The 27,906-nt window shown below is 40.4% G+C and overlaps 2 protein-coding genes across 2 annotated transcripts in view; one reads left to right on the forward strand and one right to left on the reverse strand.

Annotated features, from left to right (window-relative positions):
• Nucleotides 1–27,435, forward strand: part of KIF15 (kinesin family member 15) — a gene marked incomplete at both ends in the record, with an annotated part of 77,451 nt that extends 50,016 nt beyond the window's left edge. Inside the window, 19 exons of the mRNA XM_079713478.1 lie at nt 4,107–4,304; nt 5,502–5,609; nt 6,142–6,247; nt 7,384–7,549; nt 9,986–10,136; nt 10,298–10,383; nt 11,360–11,429; nt 11,817–11,903; nt 12,504–12,608; nt 13,426–13,548; nt 15,358–15,504; nt 16,387–16,488; nt 16,774–16,938; nt 18,471–18,580; nt 21,324–21,393; nt 22,432–22,469; nt 26,516–26,681; nt 26,920–27,051; nt 27,385–27,435. Coding sequence (XP_079569604.1) covers nt 4,107–4,304; nt 5,502–5,609; nt 6,142–6,247; nt 7,384–7,549; nt 9,986–10,136; nt 10,298–10,383; nt 11,360–11,429; nt 11,817–11,903; nt 12,504–12,608; nt 13,426–13,548; nt 15,358–15,504; nt 16,387–16,488; nt 16,774–16,938; nt 18,471–18,580; nt 21,324–21,393; nt 22,432–22,469; nt 26,516–26,681; nt 26,920–27,051; nt 27,385–27,435 — 2,181 coding nt within the window. The remainder of the gene's footprint in view (nt 1–4,106; nt 4,305–5,501; nt 5,610–6,141; nt 6,248–7,383; nt 7,550–9,985; nt 10,137–10,297; nt 10,384–11,359; nt 11,430–11,816; nt 11,904–12,503; nt 12,609–13,425; nt 13,549–15,357; nt 15,505–16,386; nt 16,489–16,773; nt 16,939–18,470; nt 18,581–21,323; nt 21,394–22,431; nt 22,470–26,515; nt 26,682–26,919; nt 27,052–27,384) is intronic.
• LOC307059823 (protein LTO1 homolog) lies at nt 2,148–3,051 on the reverse strand (the record flags this gene model as incomplete). Its single annotated transcript, XM_079714057.1, has 2 exons — nt 2,148–2,669; nt 3,031–3,051. 2 exons carry the CDS (start codon nt 3,049–3,051, stop codon nt 2,148–2,150), a joined length of 543 nt encoding a protein of 180 aa, XP_079570183.1.
• Nucleotides 27,436–27,906: the final 471 nt, after the last annotated feature.

Below are 27,906 nucleotides of genomic sequence, written 5' to 3' on the forward strand. Positions count from 1 at the left end.
GTCTGATGGGTGAAAATGGTTTTAATTCTACTTCCCCTCATTTCTAGTGAGGTCAGACCACACCTTTTCCTATGTTCATTGCCATTGGTTGGAACACAGGAAAAGATGTTTGACCTATGAAAAAGTGCCTATTTTCCTACTAGTTATTTATCTTTTTCTTGTGATTTGTAGGCGTTTTATGTGTTAATCTTTTGTTTGTTATGTATACTGCCAGTATATTCTGTCATCATGTTCCTTGTCTTTCATCTTTGTATGCGATACTTTTGTTATACAGAAGTTAAAAATTTTTGATATAGCCAAGTTTATTGATCTTTTATCTTTGCGGCTTTCTTTTTTTGGCCGTGCTGAGTGGCTTGCTGGATCTTACTTCCCTGACCAGAGATGGAACCCGGGCCCCAGCAGTGAAGGTGCCAAGTCCTGGCCACTGGCCTGCCAGGGAATTCCCTCTTTGTGACTTTTTAAAGACATTTTTAAAGGCCTAGACAATCTCAAGAGCATCAGTATATTCTACTTTCTTTTACTACTTTTATTTTACTTATTTATTTATTTATTTTTTGCTTTAAAATATGCTGTTTATTTTTTTCTCCAATTATAAAAATAATACATTATCCAAACAGATAGTTTAGGAAACACAAAAATCCACCCAGGGAAACGACAACAAAAGCCCCTCCATTCCACCAGCCAGAGATAAGCACTGCTGGTGTCTGTGACGCAGGCACATCTGAGGCCGTGCGCCCAGCCCTGGCCTCTGCAGATCTGAGGTGGGGCTGCAGGCCAGGAACAAAGAGCGAGACACACATAAGACAGCCGAGCAGGATAAAGCCAGAGTCTTGTCTTCCAACAACTAGAAGCTGTTTCTCCCTCCTTGGCACACGGTGAGGGCCAGCGTCCCAGGCCCCGCAGGGACCCCCCCCCCAGCATCTGCCAGGGGAGCACGGTTTACCCAGATGCTCTGGAATGATTTTAAAATCTGGAGCGTATTCACAGCTACCCCTGTGCTAATCTCACTCACGGCTTCCAGATCTGCTCCCTGGGCCAGAAGCGGGTGGGGAGAGGCCTCGGGCCAGGGTGCCCGAGGGGCCTGGACACGGGCCGTCATGTGCAGAGAAATGCCCGGGAGCCACGCATCTCAGGGGGGACTGGCCTGCCTGGACCTCACCGCATACAGACGATGCCTTTTAAGTCTGGGCAGAAGACAGAAGAACTCACAATAAAAGGAAGGCTGCAGTAAGGCTCCAAAGTTTCTGCACATAGAACGGTGACCATTTTTGATGCTGCAGAGCCCCACCCACCAGGGGACACAGGAAGAGCATGTCCCGGCTTCCTGAGGACAGGGCTGGCCTCCCCTCATCTCAGCCAGACACCCACGTCCATGGCCACAGGGGATGCCCCAGGGCTCCCCGGGGCACAGCGGGAACCTGCGGGCAGGGACCCTGAGCCTGTGGGTGCGACCGCACGGTCCAGAGCAGGCACCAGGAGACGGGAGAGAGAGCCGGGTGCCGGGGCTGGAGTCCCAGCTTTACCGCCCGCTGCCCTTGGACCAGGCCGTCTGTTGGGCCTTGGTTTCCTTATCTATAAAATGGGAATAATGCCCACCTCGTGGGCTCCTGAAGGGACTAAATAAAACATGAGAAGCAGGTCACAGCACTGGCGCATCTCAAGGGTCAATAAATGTCACAGTACCCATCACTCCTTCCCATTAACCTGCTTTGTGTCAACCCTGTGGCTCTCATTTTTTTAAAAACTGTCCCTCTGAGCGCTGACCAAAGCCTGGGGGGTAAAGGGGAGGTTTATCCTATCCAGAGCCAACCCAAATCTAGATCCAGCCAGGCCTGCCAGGTGACGAGAACCCGTGAGCCAGCGGCCTGGACCCTGGACCAGAGAAGAGCATCCCCGTCAGGGCTCTGCCAGGGCTGCATTCAGACTGCAGAGCAGACAGGGCCCAACAAAGGATGGGCTTCTGTGGAGGGGCCCCATGGGGGGCACTGAGGCGATGCAGGCAGACCTCAGGGGAAGGCACTGGCCAAGCTGGAACTCTCCCTGCAAAACTGAATCCCTCCTCATTGTTTTGCCTTTAATCACATTTTTAAACACTTAACATACAAACATCTGTTTCTTGATGTTTCCTCTTTGTTCCTCTGTCATCCTCAAAATGAAAGTCCAGAACCTTCTGCACTAATTTTAAAGTCAGGCTGAACATTTAGTAATGAACAAGGCTGCTTAAATTTCCCTCTAATTTTGTCTAAGTCTTTGTGAAGTTTATCATAAGTAGGGTCATCATAAGGGAGTTTCTGAATCATTCCAATCAACGATTCTAAGACCTTCATCTTTTTGCTGTCTTTCTCAGTGGCAGAACCGTGCAGGAGACATCTCCAAGCAAAAGCAAAACCTTGGTAGTATCTGATCTCAGATCTGATTTTAGCTCCATGTAACGTGTTATACTGTCTTCCTTCAATCATACCCAAACTACTTCCGTATTCATAGCCTTCCTGATACCCTTCCCCGTGAAACCTCTCATCCGCCATCACGATGGCATCGAACATGTCCTGACTCCCGGCCGTGGCGGCAGCGGCCCCGCCCCCACCCCTCGGGCTCGGCCGCCCCACTCCGTGGCCACAGACCCGCAGAGCCTCGGGCACGGATGCCTCTTTTACTACTTTTATAATTTTCTTTTTACATTGAGATTTTTTTAAATAGTTACTCTCTTTTTATTTATTTATTGGCTGCCTTGGGTCTTCATTACTGCGCGTGGGCCCTCTCTAGTTGCGGAGAGCGGAGGCCGCCTTTCGCTGTGGTGCGTGGGCTTCTCTTGTTGCGGAGCATGGCCTCCAGGTGCACGGGCACAGTAGTTGTGGTGCGCGGGCTTCGTTGCTCCGCGGCATGTGGGATCTTCCCGGACCAGGGCTCGAACCCGTGTCCCCTGCATTGGCAGGTGGATTCTTAACCACTGCGCCACCAGGGAAGTCCCTACATTGAGATTTTTAATGCGTCTGCTATTTTATTTTTAAATGGCATGACATACAGGTTTACCTTTTTTAAAAAATAGACCATGTTTTATATATGGAATCTAAAAAAAAAAAAGTTCTGAAGAACCTAGGGAGGGGCAGGACAGGAATAAAGATGCAGACGTAGAGAATGGACTTGAGGACACAGAGGGGAAGGGTAAGCTGGGACAAAATGAGAGAGTGGCACGGACTTACATATACTACCAAATGTAAAATAGATAGCTAGTGGGAAGCAGCCGCATAGCACAAGGAGATCAGCTCGGTGCTTTGTGACCACCTAGAGGGGTGGGATAGGGTGGGAGGGAGGGAGATGCAAGAGGGAGGAGATATGGGGACATATGTATATGTACAGCTGATTCACTTTGTTATAAAGCAGAAACTAACACACCATTGTAAAGCAATTATACTCCAAAAAGATGTTTAAAAAAATAATAAAAATAGACCATGTTTTTCTCAATTTGAACTTTCCATATATAAATTATTCTAATTCTGGACTTTTTATTTTCTTCCAGTGTTCTATTTGATTATACATATGCTAATAATGTATTATTTTAGTGACCATACACTTATATTTTTATATTGACCAGGGAAGTCTTCCTAATTTGTTGTCTTTTTAATTGTCTCTTCTTGTGCTTTTTTTTTTTTTTTTTTGTATACAGTTTGGAGTCGACTTATCAAGTTTCGTTTTAAAAAATCTTACAATTTTTGCTGGAGACTGCTTTGAACTGATAGGTTTGTTTCCACAAGGGCATTTCTATGCAGCCTCTCAAGGATACCTTTTCTTTTCTTTTTTTTCTTAAATATTTGTTTATTTGGCTGCTCCAGGTCTTAGTTGCAGCATGTGGGATCTTTAGTTGCAGCATGTGAACTCTTAGTTGTGGAATGTGGGATCTAGTTCTCTGACCAGGGATTGAACCTGGGCCCCCTGCATTGGGAGCATGGAGTCTTAGCCACTGGACCACCAGGGAAGTCCCAAGGATACCTTTTCTTTTCTCTTGATGAATAGAATTATAATTTTTATCCTCTCTGTTCACATAATTATAAATATGCTATTGTTTTCATGTGTGCTAATGTTGTTTTCCTAATAATTTTTTGCTGCAGATCATAACGACACCAACCAAGGCTTATCAACTTTGGTCTCGACCACTACCAAAATTAAGCCCTGAACTGGAGAGCTTTAGCTCTGCACACACTCAGAATTCTAGCAGATTGGATAAGGTTATCTTAAATGAACCATTGCCACCTGAGATTAATGAACAAGCTTTTGAAGCCATTTCTGAAGAGCACAGAATGGTGCAGGTACCTGTTTAGTATTAAAATCGTATCTTTTTAAGGATGAGTGTGTAAAAATCCCTGGGTTAGAAATCAGCCTGCTCTTGTTCTTTTAATCTGTTTTGCAGTATTTAGCAAGCCAGTTTCCACTCTCCTTGAGCTTTGATTCGCTCGTGTGTAAAAAGACCAGTTTGCCACTAGCTTCTAGTTCCAGAACTGGTTTACATGGCACAGTGTTGTATCTGCTAAAGAAGATTAAATAGTTGAAAGAATCTTGTGATCAAATTTTAGACAGCTTTTGGTATATTTGAAATAACATGTGAAGTTTGTTTATCTCAGAATTCAGTGATTTGTTTTTTCTTTTAAGAAGTTCATCTACTGTCTAGTAAAACTTATAGGGAGCCACATCACCCCAAATTCCAAAATTTTGCCCTTCCACAGGTATGGAGGCCTTTCTGGTGAAGTCACTTCATACAGGCCTGAGAAAGCTTCTTAGAAGTCTCAAGATGGCTCTACGATTTAATCTATGATTTTAATTTTAATCACTTCTTTCCTTTGTGTTTGAAATTATCCACTTTGATGGGCCACAAGTATAATTCTGAAACATGAGAAATCATTAGTGTAGTCTTTTGAAATGGTTTTCTGGCTCCAGACTGGCCTTTGATACCTTTGTCCATATGAGGTTTTTTTTTTTTTTTTTTTTTTTTGGCGGTACACGGGCCTCTCACTGTTGTGGCCTCTCCCGTTGTGGAGCACAGTCTCCGGACGCGCAGACTCAGTGGCCATGGCTCACGGGCCCAGCCGCTCCGCGGCATGTGGGATCCTCCCGGACTGGGGCATGAACCCGTGTCCCCTGCATCGGCAGGCGGACTCTCAACCACTGCGCCACCAGGGAAGCCCCATATGAGGTTTTGAGTTTTTTGGGTTTTTTTGTTTTTTTTTGCGGTACGCGGGCCTCTCACTGCCGTGGTCTCTCCCCCTGCGGAGCACAGGCTCCGGACGCGCAGGCTCAGCCGCCATGGCTCACGGGCCCAGCCGCTCCGCGGCACGCGGGATCCTCCCGAACCAGGGCACGAACCCGCGTCCCCTGCATCGGCAGGCGGACCCTCAACCACTGCGCCACCAGGGAAGCCCGAGTTTTGTATTTTTAATGCAGAAGAAATAATGGAATGTTTAAGATGTCCATTAAAAGAATCTTTGACAACTGAAGTTCTTGTATTGCAGGAACAAATGTGTGCCCTTCAAGTCAAGTTGGATGAAGAAGAGCATAAAAACCTAAAGCTTCAGCAGCACATTGACAAACTGGAACATCATTCTACTCAAATGCAGGAGGTGAGACCATGAGCGTTGCCTCAGAAAATATATGAAACAGATCCTCAAAAGGGTAAGCTGTGACAAAGCGAAAGAGAGGCATGGACATATATACACTATCAAACGTAAGGTAGATAGATAGTGGGAAGCAGCCGCAGAGCACAGGGAGATCAGCTCGGTGCTTTGTGACTGCCTGGAGGGGTGGGATGGGGAGGGTGGGAGGGAGGGAGATGCATGAGGGAAGGGATGTGGGAACAGATGTATATGTATGACTGATTCACTTTGTTATAAAGCAGAAACTAATAAAAAAAAAAAAAAAAAGAGCATCCCAGGAAGGAAGTGACTTAATGAAGCCTTGATCAAGGTTTATTTGAGTTGTATTCTCTATTTTGTTACTTCACCTATTATTTTGTTACTTCACCTACTATAATGAGACACACATCCCTAGTCTGAATTTAAGACTAGATTTTAAAAACAGAAACAAGGTGATGATTTGGAGTGTGTCTTAGCATGCCAGTATTTTTTTTCCAGTAAATTTATCTCTTTCCCAAAGCTTTTCTCATCAGAAAGAACTGATTGGACCAAACAGCAGCAAGGGTATCTCTCTCAGTTGAATGTCCTTGAAAAGCAGCTTCAAGACACTCAAACCAAGAATGACTGTGAGTCTGAACACTGGAAGCTTCCTAATCTGAATACTGTAACTCAGTATCTTTTTACTCATATGGATAAAATGTTGTCCCTGTGTTTTTGGTTGGTTGTTTCTGTTTGTTTGTTTTAAATTAAACCAGATGAGTAATAGCAATATATTATAAAAGGTAATTTTTTCCAGGACTGCTCTCAAACAAATGATACAAATGTTTGCTTAAAGTTTTAATACTGCTTTGAAAACAGTGTCTTGAATTCATAAGATGAACGTTTTACTAGTGACAAAAAAGCATAAAATATATTTGTATATATTCATAGATGTGGGAATATCATTTAATTCCCAGTTTTTTCAGTTTCTTCTTTCATCAGAATATTTGCAATAGCTTATGATAAAGCTAAGGCAAAAAAAGACAGCTGTTTCCTTTTCTTTGATCTAAAATTTACCTAATTTTGTTTGTTTGTTTGTTTGTTTTGTTTTGTGTTTTGCGATATGCGGGCCTCTCACTGTTGCGGCCTCTCCCGTTGCGGAGCACAGGCTCCGGACGCGCAGGCTCAGCGGCCATGGCTCACAGGCCCAGCCGCTCCACGGCATGTGGGATCTTCCCAGACCGGGGCACGAACCCGCGTCCCCTGCATCGGCAGGTGGACTCTCAACCACTGCACCACCAGGGAAGCCCCAAAGTTACCTAATTTTAATTCCAGTTGGAGTTTCCATAGAAGACCAGAATGTTTAACCTATTTTGGAAAGTTCTGGTGCATCTCCAAGGGTTTTCAATAAGTAAGATTAGGTCACTTAAAATACATTAAATCTCTTGGCTTTTTTTCTTATTTGAAGAGTTTTGATGCACATTCTGCAGGAGAAATGTAGAAAAATCAAATGACCTACATGTGAGGGACAGGTGTTAGCTTTTTTTTTTGGTAGAAATATACCAAAAACCGTGAGCAAGGGAGAGGAAGGAAATAGAAATTTCAGTGCTCCTAGATACCTCCCATTTAGTTGTTCAAGATTTTTACTCTTAAAATGGTCTCTTCAACTTGTTTTTGCTGATTGTGTGAAGGGTACCTATCAAATTTATTTGCCTCCTTTGTAAAAAATACATGTAAAGAAAAGTCTGTTAAGAGTTATTATGTGTTTGTTTGTTTGTTTTAGTTTTGGAAAGTGAGGTACATGACCTGCGAGTAGTTCTTCATTCTGCAGACAAGGAGCTGTCTTCGGTGAAACTGGAGTATATTTCATTCAGAGAGAGTCAGGAGAAAGAACTCAACAGCCTTTCTGAAAGACACATGCATGTACAGCTTCAACTGGATAATGTCAGGTAGAGTTGTTCTGTTATTGTTTCAAGTTGCCTGATTAGCCTGTAACCCAGGACTACTTGAAGTACAAGTGCTATAAACCCAACTCAAACTAGTTTAAAAAAACTAAAAGGTAATTTATTGGGAATTCCCTGGCTGTCCAGTGGTTAGGACTCTGTGCTTTCACTGCCAAGGGCCTGGGTTTGATCCCTGGTCAGGGAATTTAAATCCTGCAAGCCGCACTGTGCCCCCATTAAAAAAAAAAAAAAAAAAGGTAGTTTATTGGCTCACGACATTGGGAAGCCCCAGAGGTGATTTTGGTTTCACGGACAAACTAGATTGAATCTCAAACAATATTGTCAGTGTGCATCCCCATACACCCATCCCCCCCAGCTTCTCTCCCTCACTTCCTCTTTCTCTCCCTCCCTCCCTTTCTCTCTGCTCTTCTTCCCTCTGTGTATTGCCCTTATTCTCTTCTACTGTTGAAGACCTTCTTCTATGTGACAGGGAACAGATTGCCTCAGACAGCTCCATCTTCTGTCTCCTGGCATAACAATCCCTGCGAAGAAATTCTCTCTCCCCATCGCCATATCTCAATCCCAGAGAAAATTGGTATTGTTCTTGCTTGAGTCATCTGCTTACTTTTGGATCAATCACTTACCAGGGGTTAGCCCAACAGAGGTGATGTGTCTGTTCCCTCTCCAGCGGGAAAGGTGTGCTCTTACTAGAAGGGACAGTACAAGGTAGACCAAATCAGTAGTTGCCACCATTGTCCACAGTAACTCCAGAGGCTGGCTAGTTAGTCAAGTGCTGGTAATCTTGAAACAAAGTAATCTAAGATGTAAATTGTTTGTTTTTACTGTTTTTTTTTCTCACTAATTTCAACCTTTTGTAAAACGTAACTTATAACCATCTTGTGGTTTTGATGCTATTTCCCAAGTCTATGGCAATAATTTAATAATGGACATTTTGATTGTGATACTGTGAGTGTGATATGAGTGTGACTGCTTACTCTAGAAAAGCTGCTAATAGACAACCTTGAATTTAGTTTTTATAGACATTGCAAAGACTAAAACCTGTAATGCTGGAGTGTTTTTTGAATATGCAACAAGGAATTAAAAATAGAGGAAGAAAATTTGAGGTCTGCATGTCTCCATAGACATGTTTTTGTTGGGCCTGCCTGCCCAGTATGGTTTTTGAAAAAAATTTAGCATAGCATTTTTAAAATTGAGAACTTTCTTATAAAGATCCATATTTCAGCATCCTCTTAAAAATCCGACAAGTTGGTGGCACTGGGCCCACATTCTTGTCTGGCAGCCATCCTTTAGAGAGGGGCCTGTGCTAAGTCAGCACATCCTCCACTCCCCGGCACCATTTCCCCAGCACCAAGACTGCTGGTCAATGGCTATTTATCATCACAGGTGCACTGTTGTTTTTTCTTACACCTGGTATTAGTTTTTAACATCTGAATCACTAAATCTTATCTTGGTTCTGTCATAAACTAATTTTGTGTGATTTTTTTTGCACTCAATGTGACATACATTGAGTATATCACTTACTGGGCTGCTTAAACTGTCATGGCTCTCAAAGGTTGTTAAGACCTCTAAGTGAAACCACCCAACCACCTTGTATTTCTTGAATTATTTTACCTGCTTTATATATACAGCTTGTATCATAAATCATATGTTCTCCCTCCCTACCATGTATTGTCTGTATATCTATCTTTAGCAACTGATTTATCCTACTGCGTAATTTGCCACTTCTGCTCTGCATGGAGTTAGTGAAGCCAGATAGATCCAGGTCTCATAGCCCTCTGTGTACAAGCTGGGACATCTGTTTTGGGTGGTCCAGAGGTCATGTTTACTAGTTTTTGGATGAACTCTGTTTGGGCATGTCACAGTATGTTGCGAAGTAGAATAAGAGGGTGAAAACCTAAAAAGCAATAAGTAATAATCATGTGATTTAAAAGATAGTTCTATCCTAAAGGAGTTTATTCTCTTGCTCAGATCAAAGCCATATTTGCTGTCTTGAAAAACCTTCCTAGAGTCGGGAGAATAGGTGTTGAGTCTATAGAGTTCAGCTATCAACAAAATTAAATCAATGGGCAGTCTTTAGTTTACATGAGGGTTAGGTCTGGAACCCCCTAAATGAGTCTCATCACCCGAAATTGCCAGTCAATTAAACATGTCTGGTTGAAATCACGGGAGAAAGAATGAAGAAGTAAATGGCTGCAGGCTAACATGCCCAACCTGTCTTTTCCATCCCCATCACACTAATATTCGTGCATCACATCATAATGACCATTTCACAGAAGTCCGTAAGGAGCTTTACATCAGTCAAGCCTTTTGTAAGTTGGGAATGGTCTGTAGATGGGATAAAGTGAACTGCAGATAAATCTGACTAGCAGAACTACATTTAATGTCTATATTTACATTTGTAAAAATGTTTTCCTGTTAAAGATTAGAAAATGAAAAGCTTCTTGAGAGCAAAACCTGCCTACAGGATTCCTATGACAACTTACAAGAAGTAATGAAGTTTGAAATTGACCAACTTTCAAAAAACCTCCAAAACTGCAAAAAAGAAAATGAAACTCTGAAATCTGATCTGAATGTAAGTTAAGAAGGATATTGGTTATTGATGAACTTGTTCTGGATGTGTGACTGTTTGACCTCTTCCTAACTTCTGTACTGGCTCATTGTGCCTGCCACGTAGAAGGCACTCCATGTGTTTGTTGACTACACCTTAAAATCTAATATAACATTGTCTTTTAGAATTTGATGGAGCTTTTTGAGGCAGAGAAAGAACGCAATAACAAATTATTATTACAATTTGAAGAAGATAAAGAAAACAGTTCTAAGTGAGTGCTATTTATCTTTTCCATAGTTGACTAGAATATCATTTACTACCACATTCTTTATCTTGCGGGTTTTCTTTTTTTAATTGCTAATAGCCTGTTAAGTTTTTTTTTTAAAGCATTCCAAAACGAATATCAGATTTTTTTGTATAAATGGCTATGTAGAGAAACTTAATTTTTCAAAACATTTAATAACTAGCTACAGTACTTTTTAAATGAATAGCAGTTGGTGGTGATCAGAACTCAGGACCTTCTGTAAATAAATCACAGTATTTATTATTGAAAGGTAGGGACTGATTTATTTCTGTCTCTACTATTTGATTTCTCTCTGCTCTTTTTTTCTTCTGGTCCCTTATATGAACACCATTGTCTTTCTTTCCTCTCTCCAAATTCTTTTCCTTGGTGATCTATCTCAGTCTCTTCGTTCCAGCCAACAGGAGGATTATTACTCTAATAAGAAGAATTTGTATTAGTGTATTCAGCAGATACTTGTAGAGTTCTTACTATGAGACAGATTCTCTTCTAGTCCCTGCTATATACTGGTGATTCCATCTAATTGGGAAAGACAGTTAACATTTAGTCGTTCATTCAAACGCTTAGTGATATCCAGCAAGCCAGGCACGGTTCTGGTAAATGCCAGGACATTTAGAGGTAAGACAGTGAACAAAATAGCCCCGCCCTTTTGAGGTTCACATTGTAGCACAGAGAGATGGGTAATAAGTAAATACTATATATTATGTTAGAGAGTCCTAAGTACTCTGGAGAAAAATAAACTGTCCTGGCACAAAACTGGGTTCTTGTTAAATAACTGTTGAAGAAACTGGTTCAAATTTCTCATCCTACTGGAATACAATTCCTAACACCAAGTACGTGTCTAATAAAGTTCAGTTGCATTGCATTGAGTCTCTTCTGTACGAATGGACTCAGTTCCTGTTTCCATTGAATGAGTCATGAGTAAAAGATAGTTCTTCTTTTCCAGAGAAATCTTAGAAGTTCTTGAAGCTGTACGTCAGGAGAAACAGAAGGAGATGGCCAAGTGTGAGCAGCAGGTATATGTCCTATACTCTAACTCTGAAATTTGAGGTTTATAACTTTTATTCCTGATGTCCAAAGAGATTTGTTATAAAAACTGTTTCAGCTTTCAGATGTTGAAAATTTATAATAAAAAGATGGAATTTTTGGTTGGTTGTATTATTTTCCACTCTTGTTTTTCTAACTTCCAGATGGCTGTAATCATAATTTGTTGGTGTTTCCTGATAGAGACCACAAAATCATTATCTTTTAACCCAACTTTTTATTTTCATATATTACTCCATAGTATACACTGTTTAATATGAAAAGCAGATTTCAACTCCTTTTATGCTTTTTAAAACACATGTGTGTGGTTAACCTTGTGATTTAATTCTCTTTCTAAAAATATTAATTTTCCCCCATAGATGGCAAAAGTACAAAAACTAGAAGAGAGTTTGTGTGCTACCGAAAAAGTAATCAGTTCTCTGGAGAAGTCTAGAGATGCTGACAAGGTAGGTAGAGGTTGAGGCTATAGCCCCCTGCATTTTCCTTATAAACGCTGCCTTCACATTCCAGTCTCCTGCTCCCAGGGTTAGCTAGCATTTCTGTATGCACTTAGGCCTTGCTCATCTTCCAAGGTTGCTAGAGAATGAAGTCTTTAAGTTAATTTTCCTCATAACTTCAACCCAAACTGTTCTATCACTCTTGATGGCAGTGTTTCTAAAACACATCCCTGTCCCCTTTAACTAGGATGCTGTCAGTGCGACCTTTTCTCATTGATTGTGAGTGCCATGATACAAATTCTCAAATCCCTGGTGTTGGCTTTAACTAGAATAATAAACATTAATATGTATGTCTGAACATAAAATTAGGTGTACATTCCTTATATGTCTAGCTCTTATTCATTCATAAAACCAAAGCAAATGATTAACTAAAATATTAGAAAACCAATAAAATATAAATTGGTAATATTAATAATGTAATGTGACACATGATATTTTGCTAAAATAAAATTGACTTCTATTGTCATTTGGAAAGATAAATGATTTATTATTAAAAAAAGATCTCCTTGCTGTCGTTGAGTATGAAGATATTGTTTCTGTCCTTGTCAGGAAGTTGTAGCTGACCTCATGAGCCAGATCCAGGAGCTAAGAACCTCAGTCTCTGAGAAAACAGAAACCATAGACACCCTGAGGCAAGAACTAAAGGACATCAATGTAAGTTCTGTTGCCAATAAGATATTAAATTTGAGCATGAGACATAGTTCACAGACTCAAGTGGTTAACCAATGCCCCACAGAAAAAAGGGTTCTGTGGTCACCCAGGTTTGAAAATATGTACTAGTGAAAGCTCAGCAGGCTTGGGTATCTGCAGAACCCGCAGGGCCTTTAACATGCTGACGTGTGTGCTGTGTGCATCTTGGGAAAGCAAAGTTGGCTGCAGCATTTCTCAGATCTCACTGACCTGAGAACAGTGCTCTCTGTGCACATTTGGGAATTGCTGATCCAAGTCAGATCAGAAACAGACTGGCTGTTGCCTCTGATGGTTAAGGGTATGTGGTATTCCTTAATTGCTTCAAGAAAAAAAATAGCGCATTTTAGTTAAGTTCAGAGACATCAGTGATTTAGAAAGTGAGTTTGTTTCCCCATTATTGGACTTTATCATTTCCTAAAGTAACTACTTACTCTTCCTGCATATAAATGGTGAATGCTTCCTCCGTCCCTTGGGTCAAGGTAGTTTTTTGTTAATGTTCCTCACTCCTGTGCTCCAAAGGGAGCTTGCTGCACTCCACTGATTTCTGATAAAGATGACAAAACCAGATGTTTTTTCACTGATACCTGTGGGACTTTTCCACTTCTTCTTGCCATTCATCCATTAACTCTTCCACTCCTTCATTCAACAAGTGGTTATTGAGTTTATTTGTGTTAATCTGGTCATCACCTTGGAACTCAGACTCATTCTTCAGTTATTTTAATCTAAAAATAAACTGATAATAAAGCAGACAGATCTTGTATCATCATTTTCTTTTCTGCAGGGCAAATATAATTCTGCTTTGGTTGACAAAGAAGAGAGCAAAGCATTGATTAAGAGACAGGAAGTGGACATTCTGGATCTGAAAGAATCCCTTAGACTGAGAATACTCTCTGAGGACATAGAGGTAGATGTTAACACATCATCACCCTTTTTGGTTTATTACTTGTCAGTATGTTTCTGTGTGTTATTAATGAATAAATAGAAGACTTTTAAAAAGGAGTAAGTCATAATTTGAGCCACTTTCCCTAAGGTAGTTAGACAATTGATAGATAATACTAAGATTGTTATATTTTGTTTAGTTGATTTATTTTCATTCATTTGTGCTAACACCATGCTAGGTTCCTGTAACTCACCCTCTTCTGAAAAGGAAGAAGAGTGGAAACTGCATTTACTTGGAAGTAGTGGTAGCATCAGGGAGCAAAGAAAGGGCTGGTTAACCAAAAATTGCTTCTTGTGTTTTAGCTAAAATAAGTTTTAATTATCTTGTTGATGTAAATGTATCTTTTTAAAAATTAAGCAGTACTGTCGTGTGGTTCAAAATTCAAAATATATAAAGCAATATACATTCCCTCTTGTATATCCTTCCAGAGATATTTTTGGCTAGTCCTATATACCTTGAGTTTTCCTTTTTTCACACAGATGGTAACCCACTATGTATACTTCTCTGAACCTGCTTTAGAAATAGTTTTCTTGCTATCCATGAAACAAATTCAACAAATATTTATTGAACCCACCTGCCATACAACCTGTACCTGTTTGTCATTTGGGATTGGAAGAATGAAACACAGTTACTTACCTTGAGGCATGCAATCTAGCTTAAGAGGTAGATGTATTATGATGTAATAAATGACTTGGGAGCACAGAAAAGGGAGGGAGAGGAGTAGTTATGCCTGGAGAATTCCAAAGAGCTTCCCGGAGAAGATAGTATTAGAATAAGACTTTGCTAGGGAGGGAAGCCTGGCACCTGTGAATGTTTGTGGAGCATCCTCATAAAGGGGAACAGTTGGGTGTGACTGACTTGAGGTGGTTGGCTTTTAGGACAACCCAATAATAATCTAGATATGAGAATTAGATGCATATAATAGTGAAAAATTCAAATCAACTGAAATATTTAGTGAAGGGTTAAATGGTGGTACATCCATAAGATGAAATAGAGCCCACTCAATGAAAATTATATAATAAAAGAGTAAGTATATGTGGAGATGTTTGTGATCTATCAGATATGTGTGTGCAATACACGTATCTATGACATATATAATATTGTATGTTTAATGTATATGTAATATACACTATTATATATATCTGTGCACATATACATGCACATTTGGAAAGTTAGGGGGAATAGATTCTGCTCTAATTTGGTAGAGATTAAATACACTGTGTACATAGGAATTATGTATGCAACCTATAGGACTTCTAATTCTCTCTGCCACTTTCCATCAAGCTACTCCCCTGAAAATTTGATGGCCTATGACACTGTATCACAGTCTGGTGAACTGGCCAGCCCCTCCCCAATTAGCTGAGGGGTACTCATCTTTACAACTGTTTACCTTCCCGTGTATAATGGACTGGAGTCTATTGGTGAGACAACAGGTAAACTAGAGACCCATGCCTGGAGTCCTCCCAAGGAAGGAGAGATCAGCTTTAAGAGATTACCTGGGGTTGAGGGGAGAGGGGAGCAGAGGGCGGTTAGACCTCAGCTGGGATACGTCTATGAATTTACTGTAGTATTTATCTCTGGACCTCATGGCTTAAGTATTAACTGCTTGGTTTGTCTTGGAATGGATTAGCATACAAGCAAAAAAAAAAAAAAACATTCTCACTTAAAACTTTCTTAACGTTTTAAAAATCATGCATAGTAATGATTTGCAAATTGATATTGGAGCACCACAATTAAAGAGAGTCTTCCCCTGTGGGGATTGTCCCCTAACAGAGGGACATGCTCTGTGAGGACCTGGCTCACGCCACTGAGCAGCTGAACATGCTCACCGAGGCCTCGAAAAAGCACTCGGGGCTTCTGCAGTCGGCCCAGGAGGAGCTGACCAGGAAGGACACCCTCATCCAGGAGCTTCAGCATGAGGTGAGATGCAGGGTGAGCGTTGCTCAGGATAGGCTTTGGGGGTTGGGGGAACAGGACTGTGTGGCGGTTGAGCTCATGAGGTCCCTGCCTCAGCTAATTCTCTACATTCAGAAAGGTGGGCTAGCAGGGCAAGTAGGTAGTGGGGCAGCAGCGCTGTGGGCTCTTAACAACGTGGTTGCTTCTATGTGTTCAGACTTGGTGGCTGTCCTCATGCCAGCAAGTTCTAACCACTGTGGCAAAGGTTATGCCTGACTTTGTTTTTTTTTTTATTTTAATTTTTATCTTTGGCTGCGTTGGGTCTTCATTGCTGCTCATGGGCTTCTCTAGTTGCAGCGAGTGGGGGCTACTCTTCGTTGTGGAGCACAGGCTCTAAGCGCTTGGGCTTCAGTAGTTGCAGCACATGGGCTCAGTAGTTGTGGCACGTGGGCTCTAGGGCGTGCGGGCTCAGTAGTTGTGGCTTGCAGGCTCTAGAGTTCAGGCTCAGCAGTTGTGGTGCACAGGCTTAGTTGCTCCGTGGCACGTGGGATCTTCCTGGACCAGGGCTCGAACCCGTGTCCCCTGCATGGGCAGGCGGATTCTTAACCACTGTGCCATGAGGGAAGTCCCATGGCTGACTTTTGTCCTCTTTTTTGGCTAGTGTAGTTTTATAATATATTTTGTAACTTTCCTCAAATGACCCTTTGATTACTTGTGAAACTTTAAAAAGTTTCTTTTAAAGTGTAAATAAATTTGTGAGAGAAATGTCAAATTATCAATCAAGCCCTGAAAAAATAATGTAAGAAGTCTATTTCTGCATGCCTTGGGAGGATTGTCTGTTCTAATTGGACCATGTACCTGTATTATTTTCTAACTTGTAATCTTATATCTGTTCAATTTTCCCAGCTAAACCAAAAGAAAGAGGAAGTAGAACAGAAGAAGAATGAATATAACTTCAAAATGAGGCAACTAGAACATGTGATGGATTCTGCTGCCAAGTATCCCCAGGTACTTTTCATAAGAAAGAGTGCATTTCAGGAGGAATAAGCAATTTTGTGAGCGATGCAAGTTGGAAATTGCTAAGACTAGCTTTGTCTTTACAGAAAAAGATTTTCACTAACAGCTTTCTGCTTTTTTTGATAAAAAGGTACCAGTGTTTTACTTGGACAAGAATTAGAATAGTAAGCTATATACGTAGCCTGTGTATTTTCTATGTGCTTGGCATGTATATTTACAATGAAATCTTTATAACCACTTAATCAGGTATTTGGATGAAATTTGATTTTATTTTAGAGCCCTAAAACACCACCACACTTTCAAACACATTTGGCGAAACTCCTGGAAACGCAAGAACAAGAGATAGAAGATGGGAGAGCCTCCAAAATTTCTTTGCAACACCTTATAACAAAGCTAAATGAAGACAGAGAAGTGAAAAATGCTGAAATCCTCAGAATAAAGGTAACTGGGTAATTTTTTTCAATGAATTTAATGTTTCAAAATAAGCAGTATCTTTCATGGTGACTGAGGGTCCAAAATTCAAAAGGGACAGAACTCCAGGGTAGATGGAGAAAAGTCTTCCTCTCACCCCTTACTCCAAGCTGCCTAGTTTGCTGGCCCTGTAGGCTCCAGGTGTAGCTAGTGTCTTATTTATCTTCTGAGAACTTTTCAGCACATCTATAACCAGGCGCATAAGCATTGTCTCCCTGCCCCATTTGTTTTTCATGCTATGGTGTCATATCATACAGGCTGCACTAACTACTCTCATGACAGTGCTGTCCAACTTTTAGATTTTTGCCAATTTAATAGCTGAAGCACGTTATCTCATTGTATTTTTTAATTTGTATTTTTCTTATTAGGAGTCAGATTGAGCATCTTTTGGTTTTTTTGTTTCTATGAACTATATCCTTCACCCATTTTTCTGTTGTTGGACTTTTTCTTAATGAGGTACAATCATTCTTTATATGTTAGAGAGATTTGCTTTTGTCTGTTTCTCTTGTTTGCCACTTCTTTAAACTTCCTTCTAGTGTTTTTCACCCCGGTATTTGGGGGGTATGGTTTTTGTGTGTGGGAGAGTATATTTAGGGTGGTGCTAGGGGTGGGAAGTGCGTGGAGAAGTGCCTGGGTAGGTGTAGTGTGGGTGCAGAAGGGTGTGTAAGGAGGATGCGATGCCCCATAGAAGATAGTCTGTGACCTCAAGGCTCTGCAGTGAGTCTTTGTTTAGGAACAAAATTAGCCTACTGTGTAGGAAGACAGTATCACTGTTAAGCTTTGTTTCTCATAGAGGGGATCATTCCTGGCTTTTTTATTCAGGGCGGCTCTCAGTATGCTGCTATCTCAGGAATGTGGCATGATCTTGGTACTTAGAAGAAATTGGATCAGGTTAAAAGAAATCAAACAATAGATAAACAGAAGTAAATCAAAAAGGACACTCCTTGCAGACGAATATTTATTTCTCCTGGGTGGTTATGCTCACGATTTTCAAGTCAGAATCCAATTAAGTATTTTGAGGCTGTGGCACATCAATTTTTAAAAATTAGAATCTAATAAATAGAATCAAATAGAACATTTACCAAAGTAGTAGATGCTTTTGTTCATCTTTTCTCATAGAGGAATTTTAATGAATTAAGGTTTGTTTGGGGGTTTTTTTGGCCATGCCGCCTGGCATATGGGATCCTAGTTCCCCAACCAGGGATCGAACCTGTGCCCCCTGCAGTGGAGGCGCAGACTCTTAACCACTGGACTGCCAGGGAAGTCCAAATTATGTGATATTGATAAGAGACTATGTTTAAGACAATGGGGATATGAAAATTAATCACATTCGGAGCCCCTGAGAGCTTCTCATAGTCTACTTTTTCTCCAGTGATACCCAGAGCAGTGTTCAGTGTGTGGAGGGAGCTTAAAAGAGGAATACCTGTCTCATCATGGCCTGGGGAGCAAAATAATGCCTACTATAAGGTGTTTTCTGAAAAGACCTGATTTGATGTTATTAGGAGCAGTTGTGTGAAATGGAAAACCTACGCCTGGAAGCCAAGCAGTTGAGAGAGAAAAACTGGCTCCTGCAAGGTCAGCTGGATGATATTAAAAGACAAAAGGACAACAGGTGAGAAAGAGCCACGAGCAGTCTGTGAGCTAAATCTTGGCCTGCCTGGGTATAGTTGAGTGAATGAGGTCAGAATAGGTTTCACAGCGTGTGTGATGTTTCTTAATGATCCAGGAGCTGCTCCAGGGGTTGCTTCTCAATCAGGTCTGATGAGGGGGTTGTTTTACCAGAGAGGGAAAATAAGGTCATCACCATCTTGCCCACTCTGTTAACTTTTGTATTGCTATAGAGCTATTGAAGTGAATTTCAAACACGTGAAATACTTGAACCAAACTGTCTACTTGTATTTGAAAGGGGTGAGGCGGGAGCAAATATGTCAACAAGACAAGGCTCAAGGTTCTGCCTGCAGAAAAAGGGAGAATTTCCTTGGTTTTGCTTCTTGGCTTCTGGGGAAGGGCACGTTCCTAGGAGAAGCTGTACAGGGGGGCGTTCTGTTAGGTCTGTGTGTGTGTGTGTGTGTGTGGTGTGTTTTGGCCTCAACTCAGACAGTCTTCTAGTTGTATCTGATAATGGCACAGTGTCTTGTCAAGGGCAACTGCACCCAGGTTATATCCTGTCTCTGACACTTGAAAGTTGTGTGACTTTGGACACATCTTTAAACCTCTTAGTGCCTCAGTTTCCTTAGCAATAAAGTGAGGGAGATGATAGCTCTTATACAAGGTGTTTTAAAGACCAAAGATAATGTGTGTAAAGTGCTGGTTACAGTGCTTAGGAGAGGGAAGCCACTCGATAAATGGTAGCTATTAAGTAGACACGGTAGATTTATGATCCCACCCCTGAGTGAGGGATGGAGATGAGGGTGGGCTGTGAGACTATGCAGGAAGTTGAGGTTTGTCAAAGGGAGTCTGTATTTGGGATGGACGCCCTTTGTGAATTCAGCATCCCAGATTAGGGGTGTCTGCTTCTGCTGCTGTTGTCAGAAGATCTTAACAGGCACTTTCCCACTCCCGCTGCTCCCCATCCCTGTCCAGAAGCAGCCCTGACGTGCACTGTCCAAACCTAAGTGAGACACTGGATATTTGAGGTTGGTGATGGTGGCTGTGCTAACAAGCTCTTCCTAAATGGTTCTTTGCTGGGTGGCGGGGTGCAGGGGGATTTTAGTTCCCTGACCGAGGACTGAACTCAAGCGCTCGGCAGTGAAAGCTCAGAGTCCTAACAACTGGACTGCCAGGGAATTCCCCTAAATGGTTCTTTTCAAGTTTTAGTGAGCATAGGAGGTGCTCATTTTATTAAGCATCCTCTTGTAGGGATTTCACTCCTCTTCTGGGTGATTTTGATGCAGGTAGTCCACAGTCTGCTCACCTAGTTTCCATATGCTCCACCCCCATGTCCAGGCATATTAAAGAAAAGCATTGTACCTTTTATCAAGAGTTAGTTTGAGCATGGACCTTAGAACGTTACCAGATCATTTATAAAACCACAATTTAAAATACTTTATTTCATAGCCTTGCATCCCATTTGTGAGGAGCCATACAGAACCTTCTTCATGAAAGATTAGAATAGAAGAAAATTATAGCCCAGGGGTCAGCCTGTTTGGTAACTGAAGTTTCATTGGAGCAGTCCAGTTCTTTCATATAAATATCACAGTGGCTGCCTTTGCATTACAGCAGCCCAGTTGCGTAGCTGTGCCGGAGACCTTATGGCTCCCAAAACCTATGTCTGGTTCTTGACAGAAAAAGTTACCCGCCCCCCCGCCCCCCGGATTAGACAACAGAAGACACATCTGCCCTAATGATTTGGGGTGTTTTCCTCACTACCATTTTTATCTAGACTGTCAGATTCATTAAGTGGAAGAAACTAATGTAGCTTCTGTTTTCCTTCAAGGAATGATCCTTTACTCACCAGTGAGAGAGAGATTTCTAGAGAAGCCAGAGGCATTCAGGCAGATTCTCCTAGTAGGGGTGTCTCCTGATTCAGGGGCTGCCCACAGAAACTCAGTTTATTATCCAACCTGGTCAGGCTCACAGAGATGGCCTCACATTAATGAAATTCACATGATACCGATGTATAGTCCAGAATGTAATTTTCTTTGTACAGAGGAGTGTTTCTTTTCCATGACGGGATTTATGTGTGGTGCTCAGAGAATCCCCTTCTTGGTGTCAGCATGTATGGGAAGCCCGAGTGGCATCAGAGAATCGCCAGCTGACTATGATATCCAATGCAGGGAATTCCCTGGTGGCCAGGGGCACGGGTTTGATCCCTGGTTGGGGAACTAAGATTCTGCATGCCGCGTATCGCAGCCAAAAATAATAAATAAAAAGGGCTACAGCAGTCCCAGACCTGAAATCCAAAGCAAAGAGGGGGCATCAGAGGCTCCACGGGACAGGCCAGTGTGAGGGGCCCTCCCCGCCCCCATGTGTGTCCTGTGTTTCCCCCACCATCCTGACCCAGCCAATCACATTCATGCCAGGCACCTGGACTGTCCTTTCAGCCCCATTTTGTTCACATATGATCTTCAGATGGTACCGCTCTAAGTTAATACTTTATTCTCAACCAAACCCTGTAATTATATTTCCCAGCTTTGCTCATCTCACTTTTGTATGGAAGGAATCCCAAGTGCTGGGGAGGTACCTTATTTCATCCTCATTTGTTGATCACGCTTATTGATTGTGCTAACTTGACCTAATCACCATAGAATTAGCTCTTCTTTGCACATCTTGGCATTGCTGCATGTAATAGATACGAAATCAATACTTGAATATATTTGACACTTTTCCTATCCTCCCTTCCTAATCTAACGCAGTGAACAGAATCATTCAGACATGCAGCAGCTGAAGAATGAACAAGAAGAAATCAAAGAAAGACTTGCTAAAGTATGATTTTGTTTGTACATAATAGTTGTTTTTTTCTTGTGTGAAAAATGCTTTTATAGTTAGCATTTATGGTTATATATTTTAGAAACCATTTTATTATTGAAATGTTGTCTTTTTTGTATTCCTGTTAAGTTTGATATTTACCATCAGTATTTAGCTATAGCTGAGAATTGAGTGAATTAGTCTTCATGCCTGACGGTAAGCCTACTGCTCACACAGAATTCTCCATTTAGAAGCAAGTATCTAGTGCCTATTTGAGGCCTTAAAGGGCACAATACATGAATGATTGTAAATAGGTACCCCCTTTATGTGTGTGTAGCTGGGATTGTGGAAAAGGATGTCCCTTTTTTTTTAATTGAGGTATAATTGATTTACAATATTGTGTTAGTTTCTGACGTACAGCAAAATGATTGTTATACCTATATGTGTATTCTTTTTCATATTCTTGTCCATTATGTTTTATTATAGGATATTGAATATAGTTCCCTGTGCTCTACAGTAGGACCTTGTTGTTTATCTGCTTTACATACAGTAGCTTGTACCTGCTGATCCCAAACTCCAAATTTATCCCTCTCCCCCTTTCCCCTTTGGTAACTGTAAGTTTGTTTTCTATGTCTGTGAGTCTGTTTCTGTTTCGTAAATAAGCTCATTTGTATCTATTTCTAGATTCTACCTATAAATGATACCATGTGATATTTCTCTGACTTACTGCACTTAACATGATAATCTCTAGATCCATCCATGTTGCTGCAAATGGCATTATTTCATTCTTTTTTATGGCTGAGTAATACTCCATTGTCCATATGTACCACATCTTCTTTATCCATTCATCTGTTCATAGACATTTAGGTTGCTTCCATGTCTTGGCTGTTGTAAATAGTGCCATTGTGAACATTGAGATGCATGTATTGTAAAGGAATTTGCTTTAATTGGTTTTATTACCATTAGGGAGAGCAGACTGATTACTTTCAGTCTTTTGTTTAGCAATGTTAAGAACTTAAGTCATTTTTTCTTTCTCTTTCTTTAATCTTCTTATAGAATAAATTGGTTGAAGAAATGCTAAAAATGAAAGCAGAGTAAGTACACTCTTCTGTAACTCAAGTTCTTGTTGATCGTTTCTTTATTAATACCAACCAGTATTCCTCTAAAGGAAGAAATGCTTATAATATCCACAAGGTAAGTAAATTCTTTCCTTTCTGCAGTAGTATGTGAACATAATAGATATTTACAAAATTCTTTTCTTAAATACCACTTGCTAAAGGGGTTCCTCATATGAAGCCATTCCAAAAAAAGAACTTAAAGAAATAAGTGACAGGAAAACCTTAGCTTCCCTGGGGGAATTGATGGGTTTTCTCCTCATGGACAATGAGAACTATATAACTGACCAGGTTTCCTTCTCGCTTCTGGTTTCTTCTGATTTAAAACCTTGAGGCCCTCTCAGACCCATAGATCATCAATACTATGGATTCTTCTGGTCTTGACCTTGTGTCTCTTTATATGTTTTCTATGGACATGATTTTATTTTATTCATATAGTTCTTATATTTTAATTTATGTAATCTTATAAACTGCCTCATTCTTTGATAAACAAGATACACTGTATTTTCTATCAAGTTCAAAATAAGTAAACTGGTTGGTATTAACAAAGTGATAAAACGTTAGAAAGATATTTTACTCTCTGAATAGAATAGATCTCATCAGGAACAGCGATTCTCAAACATTTTCACTTGTTTTACCTCCTAAAAGAATTTTGAAACACCATATACCCTCTTGCACATTTTTGGAGTTGACTATGTCTAAAATTTTTCATTGTAAGTTTAAATTATTGCAAAGGATAAAAGTTTTGACATACTGAAAATAGTGACATTTAGAAATAAAGCTTTTGTGGTGGGCTTTTAAAAGTTATCCAACTGATTTGGTACTTTCTACCCATTTAAAAAATACTTGAAGAAATTCGTAAGTCTAAAATTTTACATTGTTCCTTTTTCCTTTAAAATTAAGTTTCCATTCTATACTCATGCAGAATTATATCTTAATTTAATATATTGTTTGGAAAATTTTTTGTTGACTGCCCTATCATAACTCAGCAATGAAAATATGTATGCAAATTACAAGTAATTTGTAAAAATTTATTATATTCATATGGCTCTAAGTGTTATATTTTTTCTGGATTGAGTTTTCATTACAATTATTAAAGTATCCTGAATTTATTGTAGATTTTTATGAATAATTATTATACAAGTAAAATTTTATTGGAAATGCATCTCTCAATGCATTTTATCTTAATGCTTTTTCTTTAATTAACTCATTCTGTTGCACTTAATTCTGGAATCAGACAGTATTCACTATCAATTCTGTTCCTACTTTTTTGTTTTTATAGATAAAAAGGCTGAGAAATCTTATTCACATACTAAGTAAATAACAATGGAAGGAGTTTTGTTAGAATGTTGTCCTTCAATTATTTGAACTCTATCCAAGTTAATATGCCAGAAGTTACATAGTGATATGTCATCAAAAATTCTTTTTAGGGACTTCCTGGTGGTCCAGTGGTTAAGACTCTGTGCTTCCACTGCAGGAGACATGGGTTCGATCCCTGGTCAGGGAACTAAGATCCCACATGCCGCATGGTGTGGCAAAAAAAATCTTTTTAATGATCAGCTGACAAAGACCACCCAACTTGTGAAAGATTTGTTACTCAGTTATTGAGTCATTTGCGTCATAGAATCATACACTTAATAGAGTATAGGTGTGGAACAGAACTTTGTTCAGCACTTTCATCTGCATTTGAGCAGTTTGGGGACTGGTTCCTTGCCAGTTAGCTGTAGGGCTAGGACAGAATCTGGATCACTTACAGGATCTATGAGAATCCACCTGTATAGTTTGTAGAAGTATAGGTAATACCCATTTGAGACCTTCTAGCAAAAAGAATAAAAGCTATCTAAGCTGATACGTAATTTATTTCATGATCTAGTAACCAGTGCTACAGTGTCCCTGGGACTACAGGAGCCCACACTGTGGCAAGTGAAGCAACCTCCAGAAAATGGCACACACGGTTTTATCAGTCCCAGCCTACAGCAGCAATTTTAAACATTGCGTTATCCACATGTGTATGTGACAATGCTTTTAAAAAGCTACAAAGAACTGAATACGAAGCCAACAGTGGTGTAGGCAGATGTTTAATTTCACATAACAAGAGGTCTGGAGGTGCGTTGACTCAGTGATGCCATCACTGACCCAGACCCTTCCCATTCTTCTGCTTTTGGTACTCTTGCTTGTGACCTATTGACTACAAGATGGCTGCTGCAGCTCCAAACAACATAAACAGGAGGATCACAGCTTGCAGTGTTGTGGGTTCAAAAGGACTTTCTTTTTTCAGGGAAAAAAAACTCCCAGAAACCCTCAAGATTCATTGTGTCTCCTTATCCAGAATTAGCATGCCTGCAGGGCAACCTGAGAAAACCAGTATCTGGCAGTGGGGTAGAGATAACCATGGTTTTAGCTCAGACCAGTTATTATTTACTAATCTTTGGGAACTGCATGTGCTTCTCCTCTCCTTTTCTTGTCCTCTGAATAAACTGAGGTTTTTTTGGTTTTTTGGTTTTTTTGTTTTTTGCGGTACACGGGCCTCTCACTGTTGTGGCCTCTCCCGTTGCGGAGCACAGGCTCTGGACGCGCAGGCTCAGTGGCCATGGCTCACGGGCCCAGCCGCTCCGCGGCATGTGGGATCCTCCCGGACCGGAGCACGAACCCGCGTCCCCTGCATCGGCAGGCGGACTCTCAACCACTGCACCACCAGGGAAGCCCTAAACTGAGTTTTTATAAAAAGCAAGGGATTGGCTGTTGGGTAGGCAGCTGCAGTGTCTGCCATGCCACAAAGCCTTTTCATGAAACGAAAGCAAAACACATAAGACAAATGCAGAACAGCTCCAGATGAATTGGGAGAACATCAGTGCCCTCATTCCCACACTGTCCTCCTGAGGTTCCACAGAATGTAGTCTGAAAACACCACCCTAGAAATTGTTGGCCTTAAGTGGTATTTTTAATTCTGTGTATTACATCACTTAAATCATCAGCTTTCTATTCCATATGCATTGTAAAATAAATAAAAAGCATTTGTTTCTTTGGGAAGCTTATAGGATTCAGTTAGTTTTGTGAAATTCTATATAATTGCTTGGTAACCCTTCTTTTTTTTTCCCCTTTTGAATACTATTTTATTCTTTTTTTAACATTTTATATTGGAGTATAGCTGATTAACAATGTTGTCTTAGTTTCAGGTGTACAGCAAAGTGATTAAGTTATACATATACATGTATCTATTCTTTTTCAAATTCTTTTCCCATTTAGGTTGTTACATAGTATTGAGCAGAGTTCCCTGTGCTATACAGCAGGTCCTTGTTGGTTATCCAACACTGTTTTAAATATAGCAGTGTATACATGTCAATCTCAAACTCCCTAACTATCCCTCCCCGCCTCCCTTTCCCCCTGGTAGCCATAAATTCATAATCTAAGTCTATGAGTCTGTTTCTGTTTTGTAAATAAGTTCATTTGTATCATTTTTTTTAGATTCTGCATATAAGTGATACCATATGATATTTGTCTTTCTCTGTCTGACTTAACTTTACTCAGTATGACAATCTCTAGGTCCATCCATGGGTAACCCTTCTTTTTAATGTTTATTTTCAATTGATAGTTGTATAAAGTGTATAAATTCTAAATAGTACATCCTTGAAGAAATGACTAGTGTCCCACCATCTGAGAACCAGTTTTTGAAACCAGAAAAGATTACTCTAAGATATGGGGCACTGAATAAACCATGCAGACTGTAATAATGCTTAAGTAACAGTTTGCTCTGAGGGCTAGATCTAAAAGTTTCCATTCTAAATTTTTGTTGTGTAAAAAACGGTTTGTGGAGCTTTCCAGAATGAAAGTTTTGGGTAAAATAACCATAAAAAAAGTGTATCTGCAGCTCCTGCTATCTTCCTGTGCTGTCAGAAAGGGGAGGGCTGAATATTAGTGATACTTTCAAATAAAAATTCTGGGCTTGGATGACAAGTGTCTGATTTGAGTACTGTTTTATAATTACGTGCCTTTGGGAGACCATAACGTGATAGTTACTGTTACAGCCTAGAACAGCTCCAGAGTGCCCTTCAGAACAAAGAGACCGACTACCTTACAATGACTGAGGAAGTTGAACGAGTTAGAATGTTGGAGTCTAAAGCATTCCAAGAAAAGGAACAACTAAGATCAAAGCTGGAAGAATTGTATGAAGAAAAGGAGAGAACATGCCAGGTGCATTTGTGTGTTGGTTTTTATTAACAGAGCTGATCAGCATAAGTCTCCTGGCTGTGATTGGGCATCCCGTGGTTTACAGTTGCTCCGGTGCACGCAAAGATGTGTGGTCATGAAGGCTGGGAACCTGGGCTCTGTCTCTCCCTCCCTGTGCTCTTGGAAGGCATGAAATAACGTTATTTTAAAAGAAAAAGTAAAAACAGCTCATTTTCCCTTCCGTGGATTGATTTACCTGCAGGAGATGGAAATGTTAAGGAAGCAGGTGGAGTGTCTCGCCGAGGAAAATGGGAAGTTGGTAGGTCACCAAAACCTACATCAGAAGATCCAGTACGTAGTGCGGCTGAAGAAGGAAAACATCAGGCTTGCTGAGGTAAACTCCTGAAAATTGTGCCTAATAAACTCATTCTGGTTTTTAAATGATGATTTAGTTAAAATTTAATTTAACTATTGAATCACTTAACTGCTTTCTTCAGGGAACCTCCTGTTTAAAAATATATATATATTCAGCCATTGCTATTGTAAGCATAATTCAGTCAGTTATCATATACATGAGATTCTTGTTTACTGTTAAAGTAGTTTACAAATGGAAAATTATAGTCGTAGTTTGAAACTTAAACTTAATGAATGCCAAGAATAACTCTTCCTGCAAGAATTAGAGCCTTAATTTTTTTTTCTTTTCCTTTTCTTAAAAATTACTAACCAGGAGTCAGAAAAGTTGCGTGCTGAAAATCTATTTTTAAAAGAAAAGAAATGAATGAATCATAAGGATCCCAATCAACTACCTACCTTGTTTGGAGACTTTTTTCCCTCTTATAGAAGTAAGACCTGCCCTTGCGCACTTAGTAGAGCTGAATTAAGAGCCACGACTATTACCTGTGTATGTGGGGGTTGGGGGGCTGACCCTCAAGTTTCTTATGAACTCTCTGCAGCTGTGCACACCTGTGGCAGCCCGCAGCCTGCAGTTAGAGGTTACTGTTTCAAAGCTGTAAATATTGGGAAAACCTTTTGTCTTTTAAAATAAAAGCCCGTAGCTGCAGTTTTATAGTGGATGTCGGCCAGATTATTTTTTTCCTTCAGTACTGCCATAATCTCCTTTGAGTTTTGCATCAGAAGCTCCAACAATATACAGGTTTCAAAACTTACAGTGAGGTTAGTGACGGTGCAGTGTGCATGAATAGCAAACTTGTTAATATAGATTATTTTTGTGTTCCTACTTGAAGTGTTT

Source organism: Hyperoodon ampullatus (assembly GCF_949752795.1).
Source record: "Hyperoodon ampullatus genome assembly, chromosome: 10".
NCBI classification, from domain to species: Eukaryota; Metazoa; Chordata; class Mammalia; order Artiodactyla; family Ziphiidae; genus Hyperoodon; species Hyperoodon ampullatus.